The 22,315-nt window shown below is 46.8% G+C and overlaps 1 protein-coding gene across 1 annotated transcript; it reads left to right on the forward strand.

Annotated features, from left to right (window-relative positions):
* Positions 1-357: 357 nt before the first annotated feature.
* Positions 358-13,786, forward strand: MGP (matrix Gla protein). Its single transcript, XM_069231110.1, has 4 exons — positions 358-555; positions 3,060-3,095; positions 13,113-13,188; positions 13,381-13,786. The coding sequence occupies exons 1-4, from the start codon at positions 495-497 to the stop codon at positions 13,517-13,519; spliced, it is 312 nt and encodes a 103-aa protein (XP_069087211.1). The 5' UTR covers positions 358-494; the 3' UTR covers positions 13,520-13,786.
* Positions 13,787-22,315: the final 8,529 nt, after the last annotated feature.

The following is a 22,315-nucleotide window of genomic DNA, read 5'->3' on the forward strand; positions in this document are numbered from 1 at the left end:
TTTTGTTTCTCCGACACCCCCAAAGGGAATCTTTCCTCTCCCTTCTGTCCAACGATCATTTGCCTCTCCCCACTCTCTCCAAGCCTGAGTCTGCCCTCCTTCCCGCTCTACCCCCTCCATCCTTCTTAACACCTGCCAATATATCTCCCAGAACCCCTCAACCCCACTCCTCCCCTCCCCCCTCGTCTGTCGGTTTTATTACCGTCCAAGAAAGTGTTTTGAAAACATGTTTCCCTCTACGACTCCTGGCCAAAAATAACTCCCTCGGCCCCCACACCCCGTCTCAGCCCGCCCTCGAACCCTTCCACCTCCAGGCTAAACCCCTCCCTTCTTCCCAGATTCTTGATTCTACTTAAAGACTGCTTATTCTGTTCTGCTCCTCAGAGGACCAGGGACCCCCGAACAGCAGACCTCGAGATAAGACCGGACTCCAGGTAAAAGGCGACATTTCCGCACCAGAAGACGGAGCTGCCCTCCCTTGCTCAGACTGCACCATGCGGACCCTCCTCATCCTCGGCCTGCTCGCCCTCTGCGCCATGGTGGCCCTTGGCTCTGGTAAGAAAAGGGGCAATATAGGATTTTGGGTGGGAGCAGAGAGCAAGTGTTTTCAAATCAAACCCGTTCAGGGCTTGTCCGCTTGAAACAAGGGTTGATCCTGTAAATACCCAGCGCTGCCGGTGCACCTCAGCCCTCCTGTGTCACACATGCCCTTCCAGTACCGGACCAGATGCCACTCACTCGGTGCACTGGTTTGCTCTCCCCGTCTCGTCCCTTTATATTCCAGTACTGAGGCCCACTCGCCATTCTACAAATGTACTCCAACCCGGACCTCCTATTCCAGTACCGGGGCCCATACACGGTTTGGCCACTGCACCTCAATCCCGCCCTGCAGCCACACCTGCGGTTCCAGATCCAGAATCCTTCGACAGCTCTCTCAGCGCATCCCAGTGCGAAACTGCAACTCCCTCTGCTATTCCATCTCTGGAAACACTCAGACCTGCCGGTTCACCTCGGCCACGATCCCTCACACACCTCTCCCAGTGTATCTCTGCAACGGAGAACAGCGAACTCCCTTATACGTCTACTGGGACTCGTACACAGCTCTGCCAAAGTACCCCGAGCTCAACAAATACAAATTTCATGATAACTCTTGTGATGAATGTTCCCGCTAGAGAGAGATGGCTCTCTGTCTAGTGGCAGTTTTGACTCACCATAAAGTAGCGCGGAGGGTTGAAATGCCTGCTGCAAAGAAGAAATCTGTGTTTTATGTTGATGACTGACTGGGTTAGCAAGCCTTTAAAAGCGCTTTAAATCAAATGATATGTATGTGAGAGAGGGGCTATGGGGAAAAGAGGGGCGCCTTTGCCTGGAACTAGTGAGGAGGAGGAGGTCATTTGATGGGGCGTCAAAGAAGATTGTCGCGCCGGGCGCCGCCTGCGTCGAAGCCGGTCCTGCCTGCAACACATACTTCACATTGAACAATGGACTCTCATAGAGGGCTGTCCATGCATTTGAATCCCGACCTGCACACCCTTTGTAATTGCTGCTGAAGTCCCATGACCCACACACAGCTCCGCCAATGCACCTCAATCAGAGCCTTCTGCTTTGATTGCTGCTTCAAGACTGAGACCCATTTCTGCTCTTCCAACACACAGGGTTTGTATCCCACCGCCCCAGACCCGCAGCCCACACTAGCTCTGCTGATGCTCATCTTCCAAACCTGGAGTAGCTAGGTGTTTCAAAGACTAGAGCCCAAATCAAGCTCCGACAATGCACCTTCAGCCTGCAATGCAGCACAGATGCCCATCAATAACTCTCGCAGTGCGCCCCACCCCTGACCCGCAGCCCTCCGTTATTCCAGTACCGGATTCTACATCCAGCTCTGCCAATCCACCTCTCTCTGACTGACAGCTCCTTAGTTATTCCAGAAATGGAGCCCACATGCAGCACTGTCAATGCACATCACACCCGACCCGCAGCCATCCAGATATTCCAGTACTGGAGCCCCCACCTGGCTCTGCCAGTGATTTTAACTCTTATCCTACCTACCTAGCCCACATTACCCCTTAATATGCACACACATAGCTCAGTCTAAGCGGCTCACTCATCTGTTTCCGCCCTTCCCAACTCCCCTCCCCCGTGCTTTCCCAGTACTGGCACCACGGGTAGCTGTACCAGCGCACCAGCACACCTGCCTCACCAGTAATGGGAACCCACACACCTCTGATCACGCTCCCCACCCTTCCTTCCCTCAGCACACATGGAATACAGGGTATGTGGGCGTTTTGATGATAACGAATTCACAGCAGGTTTGCCTCAGTGGCTGCTGCTAGAGCCAGATGAGGAAATACCCTTGGTATTTCCTCCAGAGCTGCTTCACTTGATTTCTGGAATATTGGCAAGTCTGAGGGGACTGGTTTATTTACAAAGTGCTTTCTCTGCTAAACAGCAGAAACCCAATATGCTTCGAAATATAAATGTAAAACCAAAATGTCTGTCTCTGACATTTTCCTTTCTCTTCCCACTCTCTCTAATTTGTTCCCATGTTAACTTTTTTTTTATTTCTTCAGCGTTAACTTTTTGCTATTTTTGTCTTTTCAGCTTTCCTCCTTAATTGTATTTTTTTTTCTTTTTTCTTCCATGTTTGCCTCAATCTTTCTTCTGTTCCCACTTTCTCTTTTTGCCATTTCATTTTTCTGCATTGGGGGTTTCTTTGCCGTTTGGCCTTTCCTGAATGGTATTTTTTTGTCTCCCCATTGTTCTCCTTTATTCTATTTCCCTTTTCATCTGGCATCACTTCCGTGCTCTGTTCATATGTTCTCTACACTCCTTTTCTGCTTAATTTGCCGTTGTCATGTTTCTGTTTTTGACGTTTCTTTTCCTATTTATTGATTTTTATATTTCCACTTTCCTGTCCTTTACATTTCCTCTGCTTATTTTATCGTCCTTTTTTGCTTTTTTCATTCTGTCTTTCTGGGTATTTCCTCCTCAATCTCTCCTTTACCCCAAATGGAATCGATTCTATCCTAATCTCCCTGTTGCTTCTCCTTCTTCCTCAGATTCGCAGGAGAGTCACGAGTCCTTCGAGAGATACAGTAAGTGAATCCACACAAGTTTCAGAACCCATGCTCAAGTCCCAGACTGTTTGGCTCGCTATCCAGCTGTACTACGGCACTGGGGGAATACCACAGTGTGGGGAGAGGCTTAGTCAGTGAGACTGGGGTTTCTGAATTTCAAATTTCCCAACTAAAAAGTGGTGGGTGGATTGGTGAGATGACTAGGGTTCAAGGCGGACTCTCCTCATGAGGAAAAGGGGCAGTAATGATTTGCATTAGGTGGGCTCCTGTCTAGAGTGGCACAATGGGCACAAAACAGTGGTCTGGAATGCTACCATATGCGATTGCCAGTATTTAGACAATTTACAAGCATTCTTCTCATCACTTCTGGGAGTTTGATTGCCAGCAGTATTCCTGGAAACCTGAGACTGGTGCAGATTTCCAAGACAACTACTGCCAATGTTTGTGAACTCCAGAAATTAGTAAGTTTGCAACAATTCAAGGAACATTTCTGTGGGTGTAGATTTAGTACTATTTTGAGAATCCTGTCACTACATATATATTTAGGCTCTCAGTCCAAAAAATGAACAAGTTAAAACCTCAGTAGAATGCAATACCAGACCTGACTCGGTAGCGAGGCCCAACAACCAAGCCAAGAGTGCATTTATGTGTGGGTGTCACACCCAAATGCCCCACTCAAGCTACACCGCTGGTGTTTCTTCATATACATATTTATTTTATTCTTCTGTAAACTATTCTTGTAAATACGTATATTACTCTACATTATTCAATGTATGCCTCGTCTTAACCAGCACATCTAAAAATCAAATAAGTGCTTAGGTTCCCAAATGGATGCTTGGCTCTTGCACATGAATCGCAGGGTCAGTGCTGCCTCAAAGTCACAGTATACAGCTGCTTTGTTGCGCCAGAAGAGAGCAACAGATTGCAACAAATGGCTTAAAAAATGACTTTTTCTAGGTGAGATAGGGTTCTCTGAAAAATACCTGTTACGGTCCTAGTTACTTGATATCGGATAAAGCACTCACATTCATAATGCTGTTGACTTCTTGTAAGTAAACACCCCCTTCTAGATCCGGGTTGGACAGAGGTGTGATAATGTTTCCCCTCAGGAGTATGAGGAAGAGAATGTCTTAGTTCTACAGCTTGCTTTGAGATATCCCTACTTAGGAAACAGCGAGAGGATGCCTCCCTTCTAGAGTAGGGGTGGAAGAATGCTTACCCTTTAGAGCAGGGGTGGGCGATAGTACTCTATCAAGGTGATTGTGGTGGAATATCATCATTCTGGAGCAGGGATGGAAGAACAGAGCTTAGCGGTGGGAGGATTTCTGGTGTTGGTGTGGGTGAACATCTCTCTGAAGAAGTATGGTTTTACATACCCTCTCCAGAGCTGGGAGAGAGTATCTATCCCTTATAGGGCAGAGGTGACAGAATATTCCCCTTCTAGAGCAGGGTGAGATGATATTTCTATTCCGGAGCAGTATTAGAAAGGCCTTCTCTTTGGGATGGGGCAGTAGAATACTGCCCTTCAAGAGTATGGTTGGGGGAATACCCCCTTTTTTACATCACATAATGTATGGCACCCCCATACATTCATCAGGAGAATGTCTTGTTTCAAGAGCAGGCGTTGGATGTTATTTGTCCTCTTCTGAGCGAGGCTGGCGTCCAGTTGACTTTTGGATCAAAGTTGGTGTGAGGTGTTCTTGGATTTGTGTTAGGCAGAAATGTCAAATGTAATTGGGAGAACCATTACCCATGATATGTGTGGGGTTGAGACGCGGTCATTATTGTCTGTAAATCCTGTGTCTGGGTATAAGCCAGGCACTAGGCCCTCTGGCATGGCCTTCCTCGTACTCTGTGCTCCAGGGTTGCACTTTTATGGTTTCCAAGTCCATGTGTGATTTCAGTCTATGCTTTTTATTTCAATCTTAGAACTTGTGATTCTGTCTGGGCTACTATAAAGCTAGGTCTACAAGGACCAGAACACAAAGCAAAAGCCTCTACTAGATGAAGTCTGCAAGACTGGGCCAGGGAAGGATGAGAGCTCTACCAGTATCACAATAGACAGCCCATCCCCTTGGAAGGGCTATAGAGTCTCTGGGTGAGATATTGCAACCCTTCGGAAACGTGTGCTGTATCCATGCGCGTCTCTTAATCTGGAACACCAGGCCTGTCTATTTTAGTGTAAAAAACAACAAATACCAGTGGAGTTCATGTTTAGCAGCCTGTTCTGGATAGAATAACGGCAAATAGAATGAGGTCAATGTACATCACATTTAGACTTTCTTAGTTCAAGCTTAGTATAACTTCCAGGTCCCAAGTCGTACCCTTTAGTTATCGTTTTAAAGCACCACTGTTTGCATCCTAACTGCGCTACTATGTTTATCTCTTTTAGGTCTAGCGTTAACCAAGATCTTTATGTTCCAATAAAATTATTCATGTAATATACTGACAGAGGCCTTCAGCCAGCTCTCTTCAATCATTGGTTTGTCAGTGTGTCATTCACATTTTTGCTCCATCCATCATATCATACAGCATGGGGAACAGGGTCTGCTCACTTCAGCCAGTGGCGTGCCTCTCACTGAGTGATGGCATTCTGTTCTTGAAACTGTGTGCTTTCAGAAAAAAAGTAACCATATTGTACATTTTTACAAAAGAAAACTCACTTACTTTATCAAATCCTAAAGTTGCCAACCAGAGCAAGACCTATTGACTTTGCAAAAGCTTGCTTTAGGACTGGCTTAGGGACACAGTGGCAAGGGTGCTATGGGCATTAATACAAGCAAGCAAATTAAGCCCCTGTCACCCCTCGTTCAGCAGTAAAAGACAACCATAATTAGGGTGCAGTGGGCCCAATAACCCCTGGGCCACTGTGTCATCGCAGCAGCTACAAAGGCTCCGGAGCCAATACTTTCCTTTGCCAATGTTTTTTTCTTTGTTGTCCTCCTTGTGTGTTTAAACTGTGTCTTTGGGATACAGCAATTCAAAGTCAATAGAACCTTTTCTTTGAACAAAGAAATAATAATTCCACCATTTTAACAAACCACGACCTATTGGCTTTGCCACTGATTACTTGTTTTGGATCGGCTTGTGAACTAACTTTGGTAGATTTTACTGATTGAACTGGACGAATTCGTTTTTAGCCATAAAGTGACGGTTTCCACCTCCCTCACAAGTGGGCAGTGTTATCACAAAATTCAGCCTTCAGATGCAGCTCGCAGGTTAGCGTTAGTTTGTCTAAATGTACTATACGCCTATAATCACCAGTGCCCTGTGGAAAAAATGTGGTCTCGAACACCTAATTCTGTGTCCTTGTAGGTGTCCACTCTGAATATTGAACCCACAATATTGGTGGGACAAAATCCAGAGGAAAACATATTGAAAAAAAATATTGACAGGTAAGTTAAGATTTTCTTTATCTAACTCCCCAACTCTGGTCATACGTGGTACATATTTCTTCAAGGTATATAGATGTGGTTAGGAATACAGGGAGTGCAGAATTATTAGGCAAATGAGTATTTTGACCACATCATCCTCTTTATGCATGTTGTCTTACTCCAAGCTGTATAGGCTCGAAAGCCTACTACCAATTAAGCATATTAGGTGATGTGCATCTCTGTAATGAGAAGGGGTGTGGTCTAAGGACATCAACACCCTATATCAGGTGTGCATAATTATTAGGCAACTTCCTTTCCTTTGGCAAAATGGGTCAAAAGAAGGACTTGACAGGCTCAGAAAAGTCAAAAATAGTGAGATATCTTGCAGAGGGATGCAGCACTCTTAAAATTGCAAAGCTTCTGAAGCGTGATCATCGAACAATCAAGCGTTTCATTCAAAATAGTCAACAGGGTCGCAAGAAGCGTGTGGAAAAACCAAGGCGCAAAATAACTGCCCATGAACTGAGAAAAGTCAAGCGTGCAGCTGCCACGATGCCACTTGCCACCAGTTTGGCCATATTTCAGAGCTGCAACATCACTGGAGTGCCCAAAAGCACAAGGTGTGCAATACTCAGAGACATGGCCAAGGTAAGAAAGGCTGAAAGACGACCACCACTGAACAAGACACACAAGCTGAAACGTCAAGACTGGGCCAAGAAATATCTCAAGACTGATTTTTATAAGGTTTTATGGACTGATAAAATGAGAGTGAGTCTTGATGGGCCAGATGGATGGGCCCGTGGCTGGATTGGTAAAGGGCAGAGAGCTCCAGTCCGACTCAGACGCCAGCAAGGTGGAGGTGGAGTACTGGTTTGGGCTGGTATCATCAAAGATGAGCTTGTGGGGCCTTTTCGGGTTGAGGATGGAGTCAAGCTCAACTCCCAGTCCTACTGCCAGTTCCTGGAAGACACCTTCTTCAAGCAGTGGTACAGGAAGAAGTCTGCATCCTTCAAGAAAAACATGATTTTCATGCAGGACAATGCTCCATCACACGCGTCCAAGTACTCCACAGCGTGGCTGGCAAGAAAGGGTATAAAAGAAGGAAATCTAATGACATGGCCTCCTTGTTCACCTGATCTGAACCCCATTGAGAACCTGTGGTCCATCATCAAATGTGAGATTTACAAGGAGGGAAAACAGTACACCTCTCTGAACAGTGTCTGGGAGGCTGTGGTTGCTGCTGCACGCAATGTTGATGGTGAACAGATCAAAACACTGACAGAATCCATGGATGGCAGGCTTTTGAGTGTCCTTGCAAAGAAAGGTGGCTATATTGGTCACTGATTTGTTTTTGTTTTGTTTTTGAATGTCAGAAATGTATATTTGTGAATGTTGAGATGTTATATTGGTTTCACTGGTAATAATAAATAATTGAAATGGGTATATATTTTTTTTTGTTAAGTTGCCTAATAATTATGCACAGTAATAGTCACCCGCACACACAGATATCCCCCTAACATAGCTAAAACTAAAAACAAACTAAAAACTACTTCCAAAAATATTCAGCTTTGATATTAATGAGTTTTTTGGGTTCATTGAGAACATGGTTGTTGTTCAATAATAAAATTAATCCTCAAAAATACAACTTGCCTAATAATTCTGCACTCCCTGTAGTAAATCTGTACTTCTCTATATGCGCTTACCTTTAGATAGTTTGTCAATCAATATTCTCCCCTTGATATTCTTCTGTGTCAATATGGTTGGTGTCAATATTAAAGCAAGCCTTTGCCTTGAGTTGGCACATGGACACCAGGTCAGGGATTCAGGTCTCCAGGAGCTGGAGGCATGAACAGAGGCAAGAAAACTGGGAGGCAAAGAATAACAAACATTGGGTAAGGGAGACACAGTCGCCAGGAGGCACAGACCGTAAGGCAAGGAGGCATGGACATGAAGAGACAAACACCAGGGCGACAGACGGTTAGCCATATTGCAACCTTGGGTGATGTTAAGGGATATGTGTTAAAAACATTTTGCCTCCTTCTGTTAATAGCTTTTAATTGCATTTCTCAGCATTACATGCACTCGTCTACAGCTCTGGGCCATAGTTGCAGGGCAGGCCATTTATAGTTGTTTTTACCCTCTGCAGAGGCCAATAGCTTTTCATTATCACTTAGGCCCATGTTTATACCTGGTTTGTGCTGAATTAGCGTCATTTTTTTTTTTAATGCTAATTCAGCGCAAACCTCACTCCATATATATACTTTAGCGCTAGACACGTCTAGCACCAAAGTCATGGATTTTACGTCGTTTTTTGGAGGGGAAAACCTACCTTGTGTCAATGAGATGCAAGGTAGGCGTTCCCGTCCAGAAAACGCTGTGCTAACGCCTTGGTATATGCAGGTGTAAGGGGACCTGTAGGCAGATTTCCATGGTCAGAGACCATGGAAATTGCCCACAGGTGCTCTTCCCTGTCCCCAGGGCCACCGCCACTCACCCCTACCCACACCAGGAGGTCACCCAAGGATGGGGGACCCATACAATGTAATTCCGGGGGGAGTATTTTTCTTTTTTTTTTCATACACCGCTCGGGGGCCCTGACTTGGGGCCCCCTGAACGGCAGTGCCTCCAATGACCATGCCCAGGGGACATCTCCCCCTGCAGGAATTGCAACACTTGGCTATGAGCCTCAAAGTCTCCTACCTTGTGTTACACTGCACCAGGGCACTCCAGCTAGTGGAGATGTTCGCATACCCAACCAAGCCCCACTTTTGGCGGCAGGTGCAGTGGGAAAATGAGGAAAAACAAGGAGGAGTGACCACTGCAGCTAGGACCACCCCTAAGGTGTCCAGAGCTGAATGACTCCCCTCCTTGCGGAATCTTCCACCTTGTTTTGGAGGAGGGGGACCAATAGGGACAGGAATGTACACCCCTCCCCAAAGGGAGTGGGCACAGGAAGGGTGAAGCCAACCTCAGGGACAGTAGCCATAGGCTACTGCCCTCTGACCCCCTGTAACACCTCTAAATCTAGTATTTAGGGGCACCTCTGAACCTTGCTCTTTAGATTCTTGGCAACTTGGTTTTGTTTGTTTACATTTATACGTTTTAACTGACATTTTCACCTAACAATAAACGTCCCTTTACATTTAACCTTTGTTTTTTCAGTGAATTTCTAAGGTGATTTTAATGTTAATTACATCTCCTAAATATAACATCACTTTAACCTTTGTTTTTTTCAGAGAAAGATATATATATATATATATATATATATATATATATATATATATTACAGTACTGCTGCACACCGATCTCCTGATAATTCAAAAGGCTTTATTCACAGGCAGAAGAGTGCACTACGTTAGATCACTTGACCGATTGTTTTACAATATATGCACATATATATATATATATATATATATATATATATATATACATATATGTATATATATATATATATATATATATATATATATATATATATATATTATTACCTAGTGGCTATCGCCACTAGGTAGTTATTTTTTATGTTAATTTCCACGTTTTTCTATGTTTCCACAGAAAAAGCATTTTTTGACTTGCCTATATCTTGGGCACTGTTTGACAAATCTTCATGAAATTTTCTGAAATAAGTTCCCTGATGATTCTTGTTGCTCGCAGAAAGTTTTGGGGTGATCCCTCAAGTGGGGGCCTAGAAAAAGGGGCAGGCCAAAAAATTGTGTTTCCCATGTTAATTCCCATAGGACCTTTAGACATGACTACAGCCCGAACCACTGGACAGAATTACACCAAATTTGGCACGCAAATTACGCTTTTGCTTATTTGGTGTAAATCCGTTCAGTAGTTTTTGAGAAATTTAAGGAAATCCAAATTTGTATATCTCTGGCCACAAAGCCTTTGTGGATCATGACGAGCTTGTGCAGGGAAATGCACAGCTCTGATTGGCTGCCAACACCTCAACCAGGAAGTGTTGGCAGCCATCTTAGGACTTGCCTTCAGCCAAGTCCCTCAATAAAATGTGGGAAAAAAAGAAAAGGGCTCTGGGTAGGGACACCCTAACCACTGAGCTCTGGTACTGGAGTCCCAGTGGGACCCTGCTAGGTAAAAAAAAAGCTTTTTTTTTTTTTTTTTAAATTGCCGCAAATTCCCAAAATTCAGTAATGTGTGGCAACATTTAAAAAAAAAAAACAAGTGGGTCCCTGCACTTCTTTTTTTAAAGCCCCATGGTGGGCCAGGTCTCGGGGACAAAGTAAAAAATAAGGAGGAGGTGCATGGACCCCCCAGGCTTTTCAGTGCCCTGGGGACTGCCACTTACCCAGGGCTTATATTTCATTTAATGGGGGGGGCATGTGGGCCCCACAGCCCCGGGGACCACCACCTCCCTGGGGCCCTGAGGTTCTAGTTTAATCTAATTCAGGGGCTGTGCGGCCCCCCCACAGCCTTGGGGACCACCACCTCCCCAGGGCAGTAAAACAAATCATATGGGACGGCCGAGCAGCACCCCTCCCTCACCCCTCCCGCAGATCCAGGGACCACCACCTCCCCAGGTCAACCATGAAAAAAAAAGAAAGTGGATCTGTTTCAGCTCTCCGCACCCCCGGGGACCACCACCACTACGCTATTGAAAGCAGCTCCCTGCTTGGGACAGCAATGCCAGCTCCTGCAGAACGCACAGAGCTGGCTAGGACAATGGGGGCCTTCAGACTTTCTCCGCGGTCCTGTCACTCTCTCCGTCTCTTCCGTCCCATAATGGGAGGGAAGAGATAGAAAGAGAGATTGTCATTGCAATGGTATCTCCATGCAATGACTTTAAAGAGTAAAATTAGCAAGATGTTGGGACAAATGTCATAGTTACGTTTGGAAGCAAAGCAGAACAGAGTCATTTCTGACCTAATGGTCAATGTCTTGTGCTATCACTCAGTAGGCTGATGGTTCAAATCCTAGTATTGCTTGGCAGTGTGTTTGTTTATTTACTGGTGTTTGTACTGTTAAACCTTCCTAGTGATGGAACATTCACATTTATTTCCAATCATATGCATGAGTTTGACTGTCATAGGTATGTCTGGAAGCATCATGGTAAGGAGTCACCTATGGCCAAAATGTTACAGTCACAGACCCTTGCACTGAAAGTTGAGGGTTCTACTCCAGGTGTGCCCATGGTTGTTTTCCTTCTTTAATTTCTTTTAAACTTCAAAAGTTTAAGGTTCATACTGAAAGGTGATCTCACTCTTTTTAATTGGCAAATACATTTTTCTTTGCAATGTGCCCAGAAATATCTAATTCTGAGTATATCATTTATTAAAGCCTAAAAACTATCTCTCTCCATCTCACTCTCTTTCTCTCTCTGTTTCAATCTTTCTCCTACTCACATACCCACTCAGACCCTTATACACCCACTCACAGACCCACTCAGACACCTACGTACCCACTCATAGACCCACTCAGACCCTCATGCACCCCACAACAGCCCCACTGAAACCCTCATGCACCCACTCACAGACCTGCGCAGACACTGACACACCCACTAAGACACTGATGCACGCACTCTCACACCCAGACTCTCACAGCCACTCTCACCCCCAGATAACCCTCTTACACCTATTCCCACACCCAGAGAGACAGGCTGCAGCCAACTCCCACCTCTCACAGCCAAAGGGCCATGCGCAGCGTGGGGTTGGGTGGGTAGGGGGGTTGGCCGCAGGTTCTGGCTGCAGGTCAGGCCTTGAGGCAACCACTGATGCACACGGGCAAAGGCTGTGCACAGCTGAAGGTTGGGTGCTTATAGAGAGTCGGCCTCAGGTTCTGGCCATAGGCCAGGCCTCTGGCCAGCCGCCATCTCGCATGGCCGAAGGCCATGAGCAGCGATTGTTAGTTTAACGTATATTAGTGAAAAAAATTGAAAATTACTATACATTAAGTTTACCATAGAAATTCATTGAACAAAAAACAAAGGTTACAGGGACGTTAGAGTTAAGAAATAGAATTTTAAAAACCATAGAAATTCACTGAAAAAAACAAAGGTTACAGGGAAGTTATAGTTAGGCTCACATTTTAAATGTACAAAACCATAGAAAATAACCTGTTATAGTTATCTCAAGTAACTATAACTTGTGCCCTAAGGTGACAATAACTTGCACCATCGCCATGCACTGCTAATTACCCCACAAATTACGGCACGCATGACATCTTTGATAACATCACTGATAATATTAATGTCAGATTTGCAGTCACATTTTTCACGAAAAACTGTGCATGGCTGGGGCGTGAATTATAGTTGCCTTAGGGCATGAGTTATAGTTACTTGAGATTACTCTAATTATAACAGGTGAATTTCCATGGTTTTGTACATTTGAAATGTGAGCCTAACTATAACATCCCTGTAACCTTTGTTTTTTCAGTATATATATATATATATATATATATATATATATATATATATATATATATACACACATTTCTAACTTACAATTGGAAGGAATATAATATACTATTCTTACATCACTTCCGTTTAGAGGAGTCTCTGTTGCAGAAGTTGAGGAACAGATGGAGGTTTCTTCTAGATCAGTGGGAAACGTTTTAGACTGTGCTTTCACATAACACTTCAGGCCTGTTTGGGTTTTAAATACTAATAGCTCTGCTTTGTTTGTCTCATCCTTTATTTGCTTAGGTCCATTCATCAGCCCTCGAAAAGCCAACACGTTCATGATGGCCCAACAAAGGCGGAACGCGAGAATGAACGAGAGGTACTCTAAGCTCTATTTCCTATCACGAACATTGAGTTTACCTAATACCCAAGTGGAAGGTGGTCTGTCCTTACAACACATACCCTAGCACCAGAATGAGGCAGGCTAGCGCTTTATGGTTCTTTAGTTTTCTGGGCTTCGGGGCACCTCTCTCTTTCTCACGCATTTTTGGCTTTCTCCCAATTTCCGCAGGATCCGGGAACGGAGAAAAAGCCCCCAGGAGCGCCAGCGGGAAATCTGCGACGACTTCGATCCTTGTGAGCGCTTCGCCATGCGCTATGGATTCCCCGCCGCCTACATGCGCTATTTTGGGCGCAGGGTGGGCAAGTAAGGAATCGCGTGCAGTGACCACCTGTGCGCACCGCTGCTCCGCAGTATATGTGGGGTGCTTCCGCCCAGCTCGAGGCATAACACGAAGGCTTTCTCTACACCTGGTGTAAGACCTGTAGACGCTGTTTGCTTTGGCGAGCACCACGGCCCCACCACCCCGCCCCTCGGCTTGTTATGGCTAGACAAGCCATCTGTTAAAAATCCCCTGCGCGCCCTTTTCACTTAGATGAAAAATAAAATGTGAGACTTTGAAGTAAAAGTAAAGTAACCCGTGTCTGAGGCGTCTTTATTTCTGCGCCGCTGTGCCAGGAAGCGTTGGAAACAACACAGACGCCTCGAAGCCCTCCGCCAGAGATATGATAGCTCTTAATAAAACATTGCAGACTTTTTTCCTGGCACACGGGCTAGAAATAATAAAAAGTTTACTTGGCTTAGGTTTGATCTGTTTATCTCCTGGGTTTTCTTTTCTACTGGACTTCTTGTGTTTTGGAGGAATGAAAGGCTTTTATTAGTCAGGCGGTGTATAAAGTTCCCTTCCTATGACTTTGCATGATTGAGGTGATCTCAGGCTCTTAAGAGGTTGGAATAAAGGTGGCTATCTGCTCTTTCTGGAAGGAGGCGGCCACCCAATGGCCTGGACCCAGGCCTGGGCTGCTGAAAGGGAGGCGATGTGGAATTGTAAACCTAGGCTGCCCACTGAGGACATTTGAATTCGTAAACTGAATAGAAGGATTTTTTGAAAGCCTGGCGAACACTTCAGAAAGACTAGAAGGCCGAGGACAGAGTCAATCACATGTCAGGAGAATACCTCTGAAATACTAACAAGGCTAGGACAATGTCGGCCCCATGTCAGGAACACACATCTGAAATGCTGTCAGGGCTGAGGCAGTCAGTGTTTGTCAAGCACACACTTTTGGTCTGGGACGGAGTCAGACGCACACATCTCATTCACTGACAGGGCTGGTGCAGAGTCAGTGGTATGTCAGGCACATATACCTTTAAAATATCGGCAGGGCTGTGGCAGAGTCTCTCTCTCGTCAGATGCACTCATCTGAAATATTGACAGGTCTGGGCAAACATCAGTCACAGGCACATAAATCTTAAATACTGACAGGGTCTCAACAGAGTCATTCACATGTCAGACACATACCTCTAAAACACTGACAGGGCTGGGAAAACGTCAGTCACAGGCACATACGTCTTAAATACTGACAGGGTCTCAACAGAGTAATTCACGTCAGGTGCATACCTCTAAAATACTGACAGATCTGGGAGAATGTCAGTCACAGGCACATACATATGTAATACTGACAGGGTATGAACAGAGTCATTCACATCTCAGGCACATGCCTCTGAAATACTGACAGGCCCGGGAAAAGGTCAGTCTCAGGCACATACGTCTCAAATACTGACAGGGTTGGTGCAGAGTCAGTAGCATGCCAGGCACATATTCCTTCAAAATACCGACAGGTGTGGAGCAGGGTTTGTCCCTCTTTATATATACGCACCTGGAATACTGTCAGAGTTGGGGAATTCTTCAGTAACATGCACATACTTCTGAAATACTCTGAGGGTCTGAACAGAGTCATTCACATGCCTGGCACATACCTCTGAAGTAGTGGCAGTGCTGAGGAAAAGTCAGTCAAAGGCACATACGTCTGAAATATTGAGAGGGTCTGAACAGTAAGTCACATGTCAGGGCAGGACTAAGGAAAGTCAGTCACGTTCATATATGTCTAAAATGCTGGCAGGGTCTAAAGAGAGTCAATCCCAAATCAGGCACACACATTGGAAAATCCACCACAGCCGGGGCACAGTCAGCCACATGCCTAGCACACATCTCTGAGATACCCGCGGGGCCGGTTGGAGTAGGTTTGGCACTCTCACTCTTGAAATACAATCGGCTGAAGGTCGGTTATTCTTCCATTGGGCAAACGCCTCTGAAATACCTGTGGGGTTGGGACAGAGTCAGTCGCGTGACAGGCACAGACTTCGGACTTTCGGGAACTCTACAGCGTTTACCGAGCAGGGCCCGAGGCATGACGTGTTAGGTTTTCTTTGGCACCTACGGATAAACACTGCAGCGGCTCATGGAAAATCTCCCCGGCGGTCCCCTCCCTTCCTGAGTCTCTCCCAGGCTTGGCCGGTTACCTAAATTTGAGGAAAGTTATTAACAGTGGATTATGGATCACCCTGGGCTCTGGAAGAGGCCCCCGCTGCTGAAAGGCTTCAGCATCACTCAGCTCCGCTGTAAGTACACTACTGGCTTCAAAAGGCTGTTTGATGTAGTGTAGGTCCTCACAGCAAGAGGCTGCCTGCTGGGCAGGTGTGTGTGCTCTCCCCTCAAGAGGCTGCATGCTGGGCAGGTGTGTGTGCTCTCACCTCAAGAGGCTGCCTGCTGGGTAGGTGTGTGTGCTCTCCCCTCAAGAGGCTGCCTGTTGGGCAGGTGTGTGTGCTCTCACCACAAGAGGCTGCCTGCTGGGCAGGTGTGTGTGCTCTCACCTCAAGAGGCTGCCTGCTGGGCAGGTGTGTGTGCTCTCCCCTCAAGAGGCTGCCTGCTGGGCAGGTGTGTGTGCTCTCACCTCAAGAGGCTGCCTGCTGGGTAGGTGTGTGTACTCTCCCCTCAAGAGGCTGCCTGCTGGGCAGGTGTGTGTGCTCTCACCACAAGAGGCTGCCTGCTGGGCAGGTGTGTGTGCTCTCACCTCAAGACGCTACCTGCTGGGCAGGTGTGTGTGCTCTCGTCTCAAGACGCTGCCTGCTGGGCAGGTGTGTGTGCTCTCCCCTCAAGAGGCTGCCTGCTGGGCAGGTGTGTGTGCTCTCCCCTCAAGAGGCTGCCTGCTGGGCAGGTGTGTGTGCTCTCCCCTCAAGAGGCTGCCTGCTGGGTATGCGCGTGCCTGTTCTCGACAGGAGGCTGACTGTTGTGTATGTGTGCGTACTCACCTCAAGAGGCAGTATTTGATGCAGTGCTTTTAATGGGCCGGTACTGTCCGGTACTGAGTACCTGTTTTTTTTTATTTTGGGAGGGAAAGTACCTGCACTTCTCAAGAAAAACGTAATAATTTTCATTGGAGATTGCCCGCACTTCCCGTTAACAAGCAGGTGCTCTGGCACTTCTATTTTACCATTTGAAGCACTGATTTAATGCACATATGTGTGAACTCACCATCACTCACCTCAATATGGTGTCTGCTGGGTGTGCGCGAACCTCCTCGCGCCAGGAGATTGACTATAGTGTACGTGTGCGTACTCACTTATAGAGGCAGTATTTTATGCACATATGTGTGGCTGTCTGGTGGGTACATGTGTGTCCTCACCCCAAGAGGCTGTCTGTTGGATACGACTGTTGTGTTCATGGGTTTACTCCCCCCAGAGGCACTATTTAATGTGCACATGTCTGTACTCACCTTAAAAGGGTGTCTGCTGGCTAAACGGGGTTGTACTCCCCTCAACAGCCTCTCTGTTGGGTATGTGTGCCTGTTCGCGCCAGGAGACTGACTATTGTATACGTGTGTGTTCTTATCTCAAGAAGCAGTATTTAATTCACTTATGTGTGTACTGACCTCAAGAGGATGTCTGCTGGGTAGCGTGTGCCCCTTGCGCCAGGAGACTGACTATTGTGTACTCGTGTGTACTCACCTAAAGAGGCAGCATTGTAAACACCGCGTGGCTGTCTGGTGGGTTCATGTGTGTGCTCTCACCACGAAAGGCTGTCTGCTGGGTATACCTGTGTCTTCTCGTGCCGGGAGGGCGACTAGTGTGTACATGTGTGCTTACTCCCCTCAAGAGGCAGCATTTATATTCACATACGTGTGTATTCACCTGAAGAGGCTGTCTGTTTATGAGGTATACGTGTGTCTTCTCGCGCCAGGAGGCAGACTACGTGTGTGTACTCACCTAAAGAGGCAGTATTTAATGCAAATATGTGTGTACTCACCTCAAGAGGCTTTCTGGTGGACACGTGTGCGTACTCGCGTCAGGAAGCTGACTTTTGTGTACGTTTGCGTACTCACCTAAAGAGGCAGCATTGTATGCACACGTGTGGCTGTCTGGTGGGTACAGGTGTGTGTTCTCACCGCGAGAAGCTGTCTGCTGGGTATACGTGGGTCTTCTCGTGATTGGTGTGTACATGTGTGCTTAGTCCCCTCAAGAGGAAGCATTTCTATTTACATATGTGTGTAATCCCCTGAAGCGGCTGTCTGTTCATGAGGTATATGTGTGTCTTCTCGAACCAGGAGGCAGACTACGTGTGTGTACTCACCTCAAGAGGCAGTATGTAATGCACATATGTGTGTACTCACCTCAAGAGGCTGTCTGGTGGGCACTTGCACATCCCTTAAGAGGTGCTCCTTTACGTACATCGTAGCATGATGATGCGTTTCTAGATGTTCCTCATTGTTCTGGGGATTCTTGTTTCTGCTTCGAAAGTGTCCATGTCTGAGGGAATGCAACCAGTCTCCCGTTAGTGTTCTAGGGTTGGGGTGTTGAAGGAAGCCTATTGGTCAGAGGTCACCTTGGAACAGAGGTAGAATGGTGATTGAATTGTCATGGATCAGAGAGCTGGGACTGGAGAGAGGTAATGTCGAGGTGGTTCCAGGGTCTGACAAGTATCTTGTTATCCGGGTGAGGGAGGTGTAGAAGAAGCAGTGAAGAGGTTGAGGTCTACATAGATCCACCTGAATGGTTGTGAGGCTTTTTTTTTAAAAAGCGCCTCCTTTTAATGGACTCTTCCAGTCTTGTATTGTTGGGCCACTATTTTTGTAATGATTTTAATTGATCACAAACTACTAACTGGCTGATAAGCTGTGTTTATGTCACATGCTTTGTAATAGTGAAGATTCCAGGGACCTGCCATTGATTAGATGATAGGACTGATGGTGGTTAGAGAATGAGGATTGATTGTTTACTGGAAGAAAGGGCTGAGGGGAGAAGTGTGGAGTGATAGGCTAGGCCCACTACCGGATCCAGAAGGAAGAGAAGTGATTTGGTTAGAGGTGGGAGGAAAGGGAGATGGAGAAGGAGGAAGAAAGTCAGTAGGTGGCTTAAGGGCAGAGAGATCCAAAGAGGGTGGAAGGAATGGGTCTGAGAAGCAAGGAAAAGGAGAGGGAGGGGTAGTGGACAATGAGGGGAAGTCAAAGCTGAAAGAAAGGGCGAAGAGGAGAAGGTTCTCCAGAGGCAGGAGGTATGGACTGCCACAATGTAACAGCAGCGATGGGTGGGACGCTGGCTGGTTGGTTGTTTCTGGGAGAGATAGTGTGAGAAAGTAGCCTCTTTCTAGCATGGTTACCCCCATTGTTGACCTGTTTGTCAGTGTGTTTTTACTGTGTCACTGGGATCCTGCTAGTCAGGACCCCAGTGTTCATAGGTTGTGGCATACTTGCCAGTCTGTTTCCCTGTTTTTGTCAGTATGCTTAACTGTGTCATTGGAGTCCTCCTAACCAGAACTCCAGTGCTTATGCTCTCTCTGATTCCCAATTTGTACTTACATACTGGTAACCCAGTATTCCACTCCAAATTGGCATGCTGGACCCCCCTTATAAGTACCTAGAATATCGTACCTAGGTACCCAGGGCATTGGGGTTCTAGGAGATCCTTATGGACTGCAGCATTTCTTTTGCCACCGATAAGGAGCTCATACAAACACTTCTTCAGGAGTGCCATTGCAGCCTGAGTGAAATAGTGTTAGCACCAGGTCACTTATAAGTCACCTGTATGTCTAACCTTCAGACCCTGAAGGTTAGGTGCATAGTACCTGTGTGTGAGGGCAACCCTGCACTAGCAGAGGTGCCCCCACGTTGTCCAGGCCTACTTTCCTGGACTTTGTGAGTGCGGGAACAGCATTATAAGTGTGCACTACATATAGGTCATTACATATATGAAGCTTCACAATGGTAACTCTGAATATGGCCATGTGAGGTGTCTAACAACTGGGAATCGAACCCCCATACTGATTCTAGTATTGGGGGCCAATTCCATGCACCCTGGGGGCTCCACCATGATCCCCTAGTACTGCCATACTAGCCTTCTGAGATTTTCACTGCAGCCCCAGCTGCTGCCACTTCACAGACAGGCTTCTGCCCTCCCGGGGTTTGAGCAGCACAATCCCAGGAAGGCAGAACAATGCATATCCTTTATGAGAGGGGTGTTACACCCTCTCCCTTTGGAAATAGGTGTTACAGGCATGGGAGAGATATCCTTTCAGAGCCTCTGGAAATGCTTTGAAGGGCACAGATGGTACCCTCCTTGCATAATCCAGTCTACACCGATTCAGGGACCCCCAGTCCCTGCTCTGGCAAGAAACTGGACAAAGGAAAGGGGAGTGACCCCCCCCCTGTCCATCACCACCCCAGGGGTGGTGCCCAGAGCTCCACCAGAGTGTCTCTGGGTTCTGCAGTCTCGTTTTCAGGATGGTCAGGGAACTCTGGGAGCATCTGAGTGGCCAGTGCCAGCAGGTGATGTGAGAGACCTCTCCTGATAGGTCCATACCTGGTTAGGTGACCAATCCCCCTCAGAGGGCCATTTAGGGCCTCTCCTGTGGGTGTTTCCTCAGATTCGGATTGCAAGACTCCAGCAGGACTCCTCATCATCCTTTGCTTCACCTTCTACCGTAAGACCAACCGCAGAACTGCTCCAGGAACTCTACAACTTGCAACAAAGTATCCAAGAAGGCTACTGCAACTCTGTAACTTCAGTTACTGTCAGCAACTGCAACAGTTTCCAGGTCGTGCACACTCTGAGGACTGCCTGTCTTCATCCTGCACCAGAAGGACCGAAGGACTCTCCCATGGAGTGACGGAGTCACTTCCCTGCTTCAGCAGACACCTATTTGCAGCGACAATCGGTACTCTGGGTCCCCTCTCCTGACGACGAGTGTGGATCCTGGAACACAGGTGGTGATGCAAAGCAACCTTGACTGTCCAAAGATCCAACTGTCCATATTTGGTAGAGGTAAGAGCTTGCCTCTCCGTGCCAGACAGTACCCCTGTGTGCTACGTTTTTTGCAGCTCCTAGGGCTTCTGTGTGCTTTTCCAAGATATCCTTTGTGCACAGTTTAGCCCAGGACCCCAGCACTCTATTCTGCAAAGTTCAACTCCCTGACTTGTTCTCCGGTGGCGTGGGATCCCTTTGTATAGTGCTGCAGTGACTGTGATGTGCAACTCCTTTGCCCATGTGTTCTGGGACTCCTGTGGGTGCTGCCTGGTCTTTGAGAACTCTCTGAAGTGCTGAGAGACCCATCTGTCTCCCCCTCCTGGGTAGAGTCGGCTCGTCATTCCTGGACCCCGGTAGCGCCTTTTTTTGCAAGATGCAAGTTTTGCATTTACAAAGGCTTTGTGGCGGAATCCAGCAACGCAAACCAGACTGTATTCATTCATCCAGCGTGGGACATCTTCTGCACCCACCAGGAACCCACATCTATCTTCTTTTGTGCAATACTGACTTTGTCTTCTCACCTGTGCTTCTCCTTTTGCACCTTCATCCAGGTTAGCGGGGGCTCCTGTTCTTCCTGGACTCTTCAGTGCTTCTTGGACTTGGTACCCTTCTTTCACAGGCCTTCAGGTCCAGGAATCCATCTTTGGTGTCTTGCAATCTCCTCTGGTTCTTGCACTGTCTTCTACCACGACTTCTAGTGTGTTTTAGGAAACTTGCTGTTTTTTACTCCTGCTTTCCTGGGCTCTGAGTTTGGGTATTTTACTTACCGTTGGTGTTTTATTACACTCCCAGCGCCCCTCTACACTTCACACTTGCCTAGGTGGGACACCGAATTACGCATTCCACTATTTTAGTATATGGTTTGTGTTCCCTCTATGCCCATTGCAACCTATGGTGATTTTTCACTATTTGCACTATTTTCTGACTGTTTACCTATCTGTTTTTTTTGGTTACTAGTGTATATAGCGTGTAATTTACTTAACTCCAAAGGGAGTATAGTCTCTAAAGTAACACTGAGTATTGTCTTTCATGTGTGTGAGTACTGCGTGACTACAGTGGCATTGCAAGAGCTTTGCATGTCTCCTAGTTCAGCCTTGGCTGCTCTGCTACAGCTACCTCTAGACAGCCTGGCTTCTAGACACTGACTACATTTCACTGAAAAGGGATAACTGGACTTGGTATAAGGTGTAAGTACCTTAGGTACCCCACTACAAACCAGGCCAGCCCCCTACAGGTAGGATGAGGAGGGTAAGCCACAAGAAGTTGAGAGGGTTATAGGATAGATTGGCAGCAGACAAGATAGGGAAGGGGCGAGGGGCAATCCCCTGGTTTGCAGGATTCGGTGGAGGATTGGAGGTGGTGAGGTAGGAGAAGGTGGAGTGAAGGAGATGAGTAGTCAGTGAGGAAAGGAGGGTTTGGGAGGCGAGGGATAAGTGGGAAGGGAGTGAGAAACATACAAAAGTAAGTGATGAAGAGAGAAAGGGGGAAGAGGGGAATGTAGGAATTGAGATACCCTCGAGTGGATGAGCTCTCTGGGAAGAAGATCGCATGCAGCAAGGCTGAGAGAATTGGCAATGCTGTCTATAGAGACATTGATAGCAGAATGTTCATAAGGAAGGCAGTCAATGGGAAAGTAGAGGGTATTCAGGAATCCATAGGTAGCAGTAGTCTTCGGACCCCTAGACAGTAGACTCCACTTCCCAAACCCCAATCATTTGGATTTGCCAGGGTATATCCAGGTGCAACAGATGTGCAACCCACTGGAAGATGCATCTTCCCAAAACCACTAAATTATCAAGAGACTACAGGGTCAAAGTGGAGTGGTAAACTCTTGCATGGCCAAAGGCATTAAAATGAATCAACTAACAGA

Source organism: Pleurodeles waltl, chromosome 4_2 (assembly GCF_031143425.1).
Source record: "Pleurodeles waltl isolate 20211129_DDA chromosome 4_2, aPleWal1.hap1.20221129, whole genome shotgun sequence".
NCBI lineage: Eukaryota > Metazoa > Chordata > Amphibia > Caudata > Salamandridae > Pleurodeles > Pleurodeles waltl.

Coding starts and splice junctions, on each gene's coding strand:
- MGP (XM_069231110.1), top strand. CDS start 495: ATGCGGACCCTCCTCATCCTCGGCCTGCTCGCCCTCTGCGCCATGGTG. Junction 556..3,059: donor CATGGTGGCCCTTGGCTCTG/GTAAGAAAAGGG, acceptor CTTCTTCCTCAG/ATTCGCAGGAGAGTCACGAG. Junction 3,096..13,112: donor CGAGTCCTTCGAGAGATACA/GTAAGTGAATCC, acceptor TTATTTGCTTAG/GTCCATTCATCAGCCCTCGA.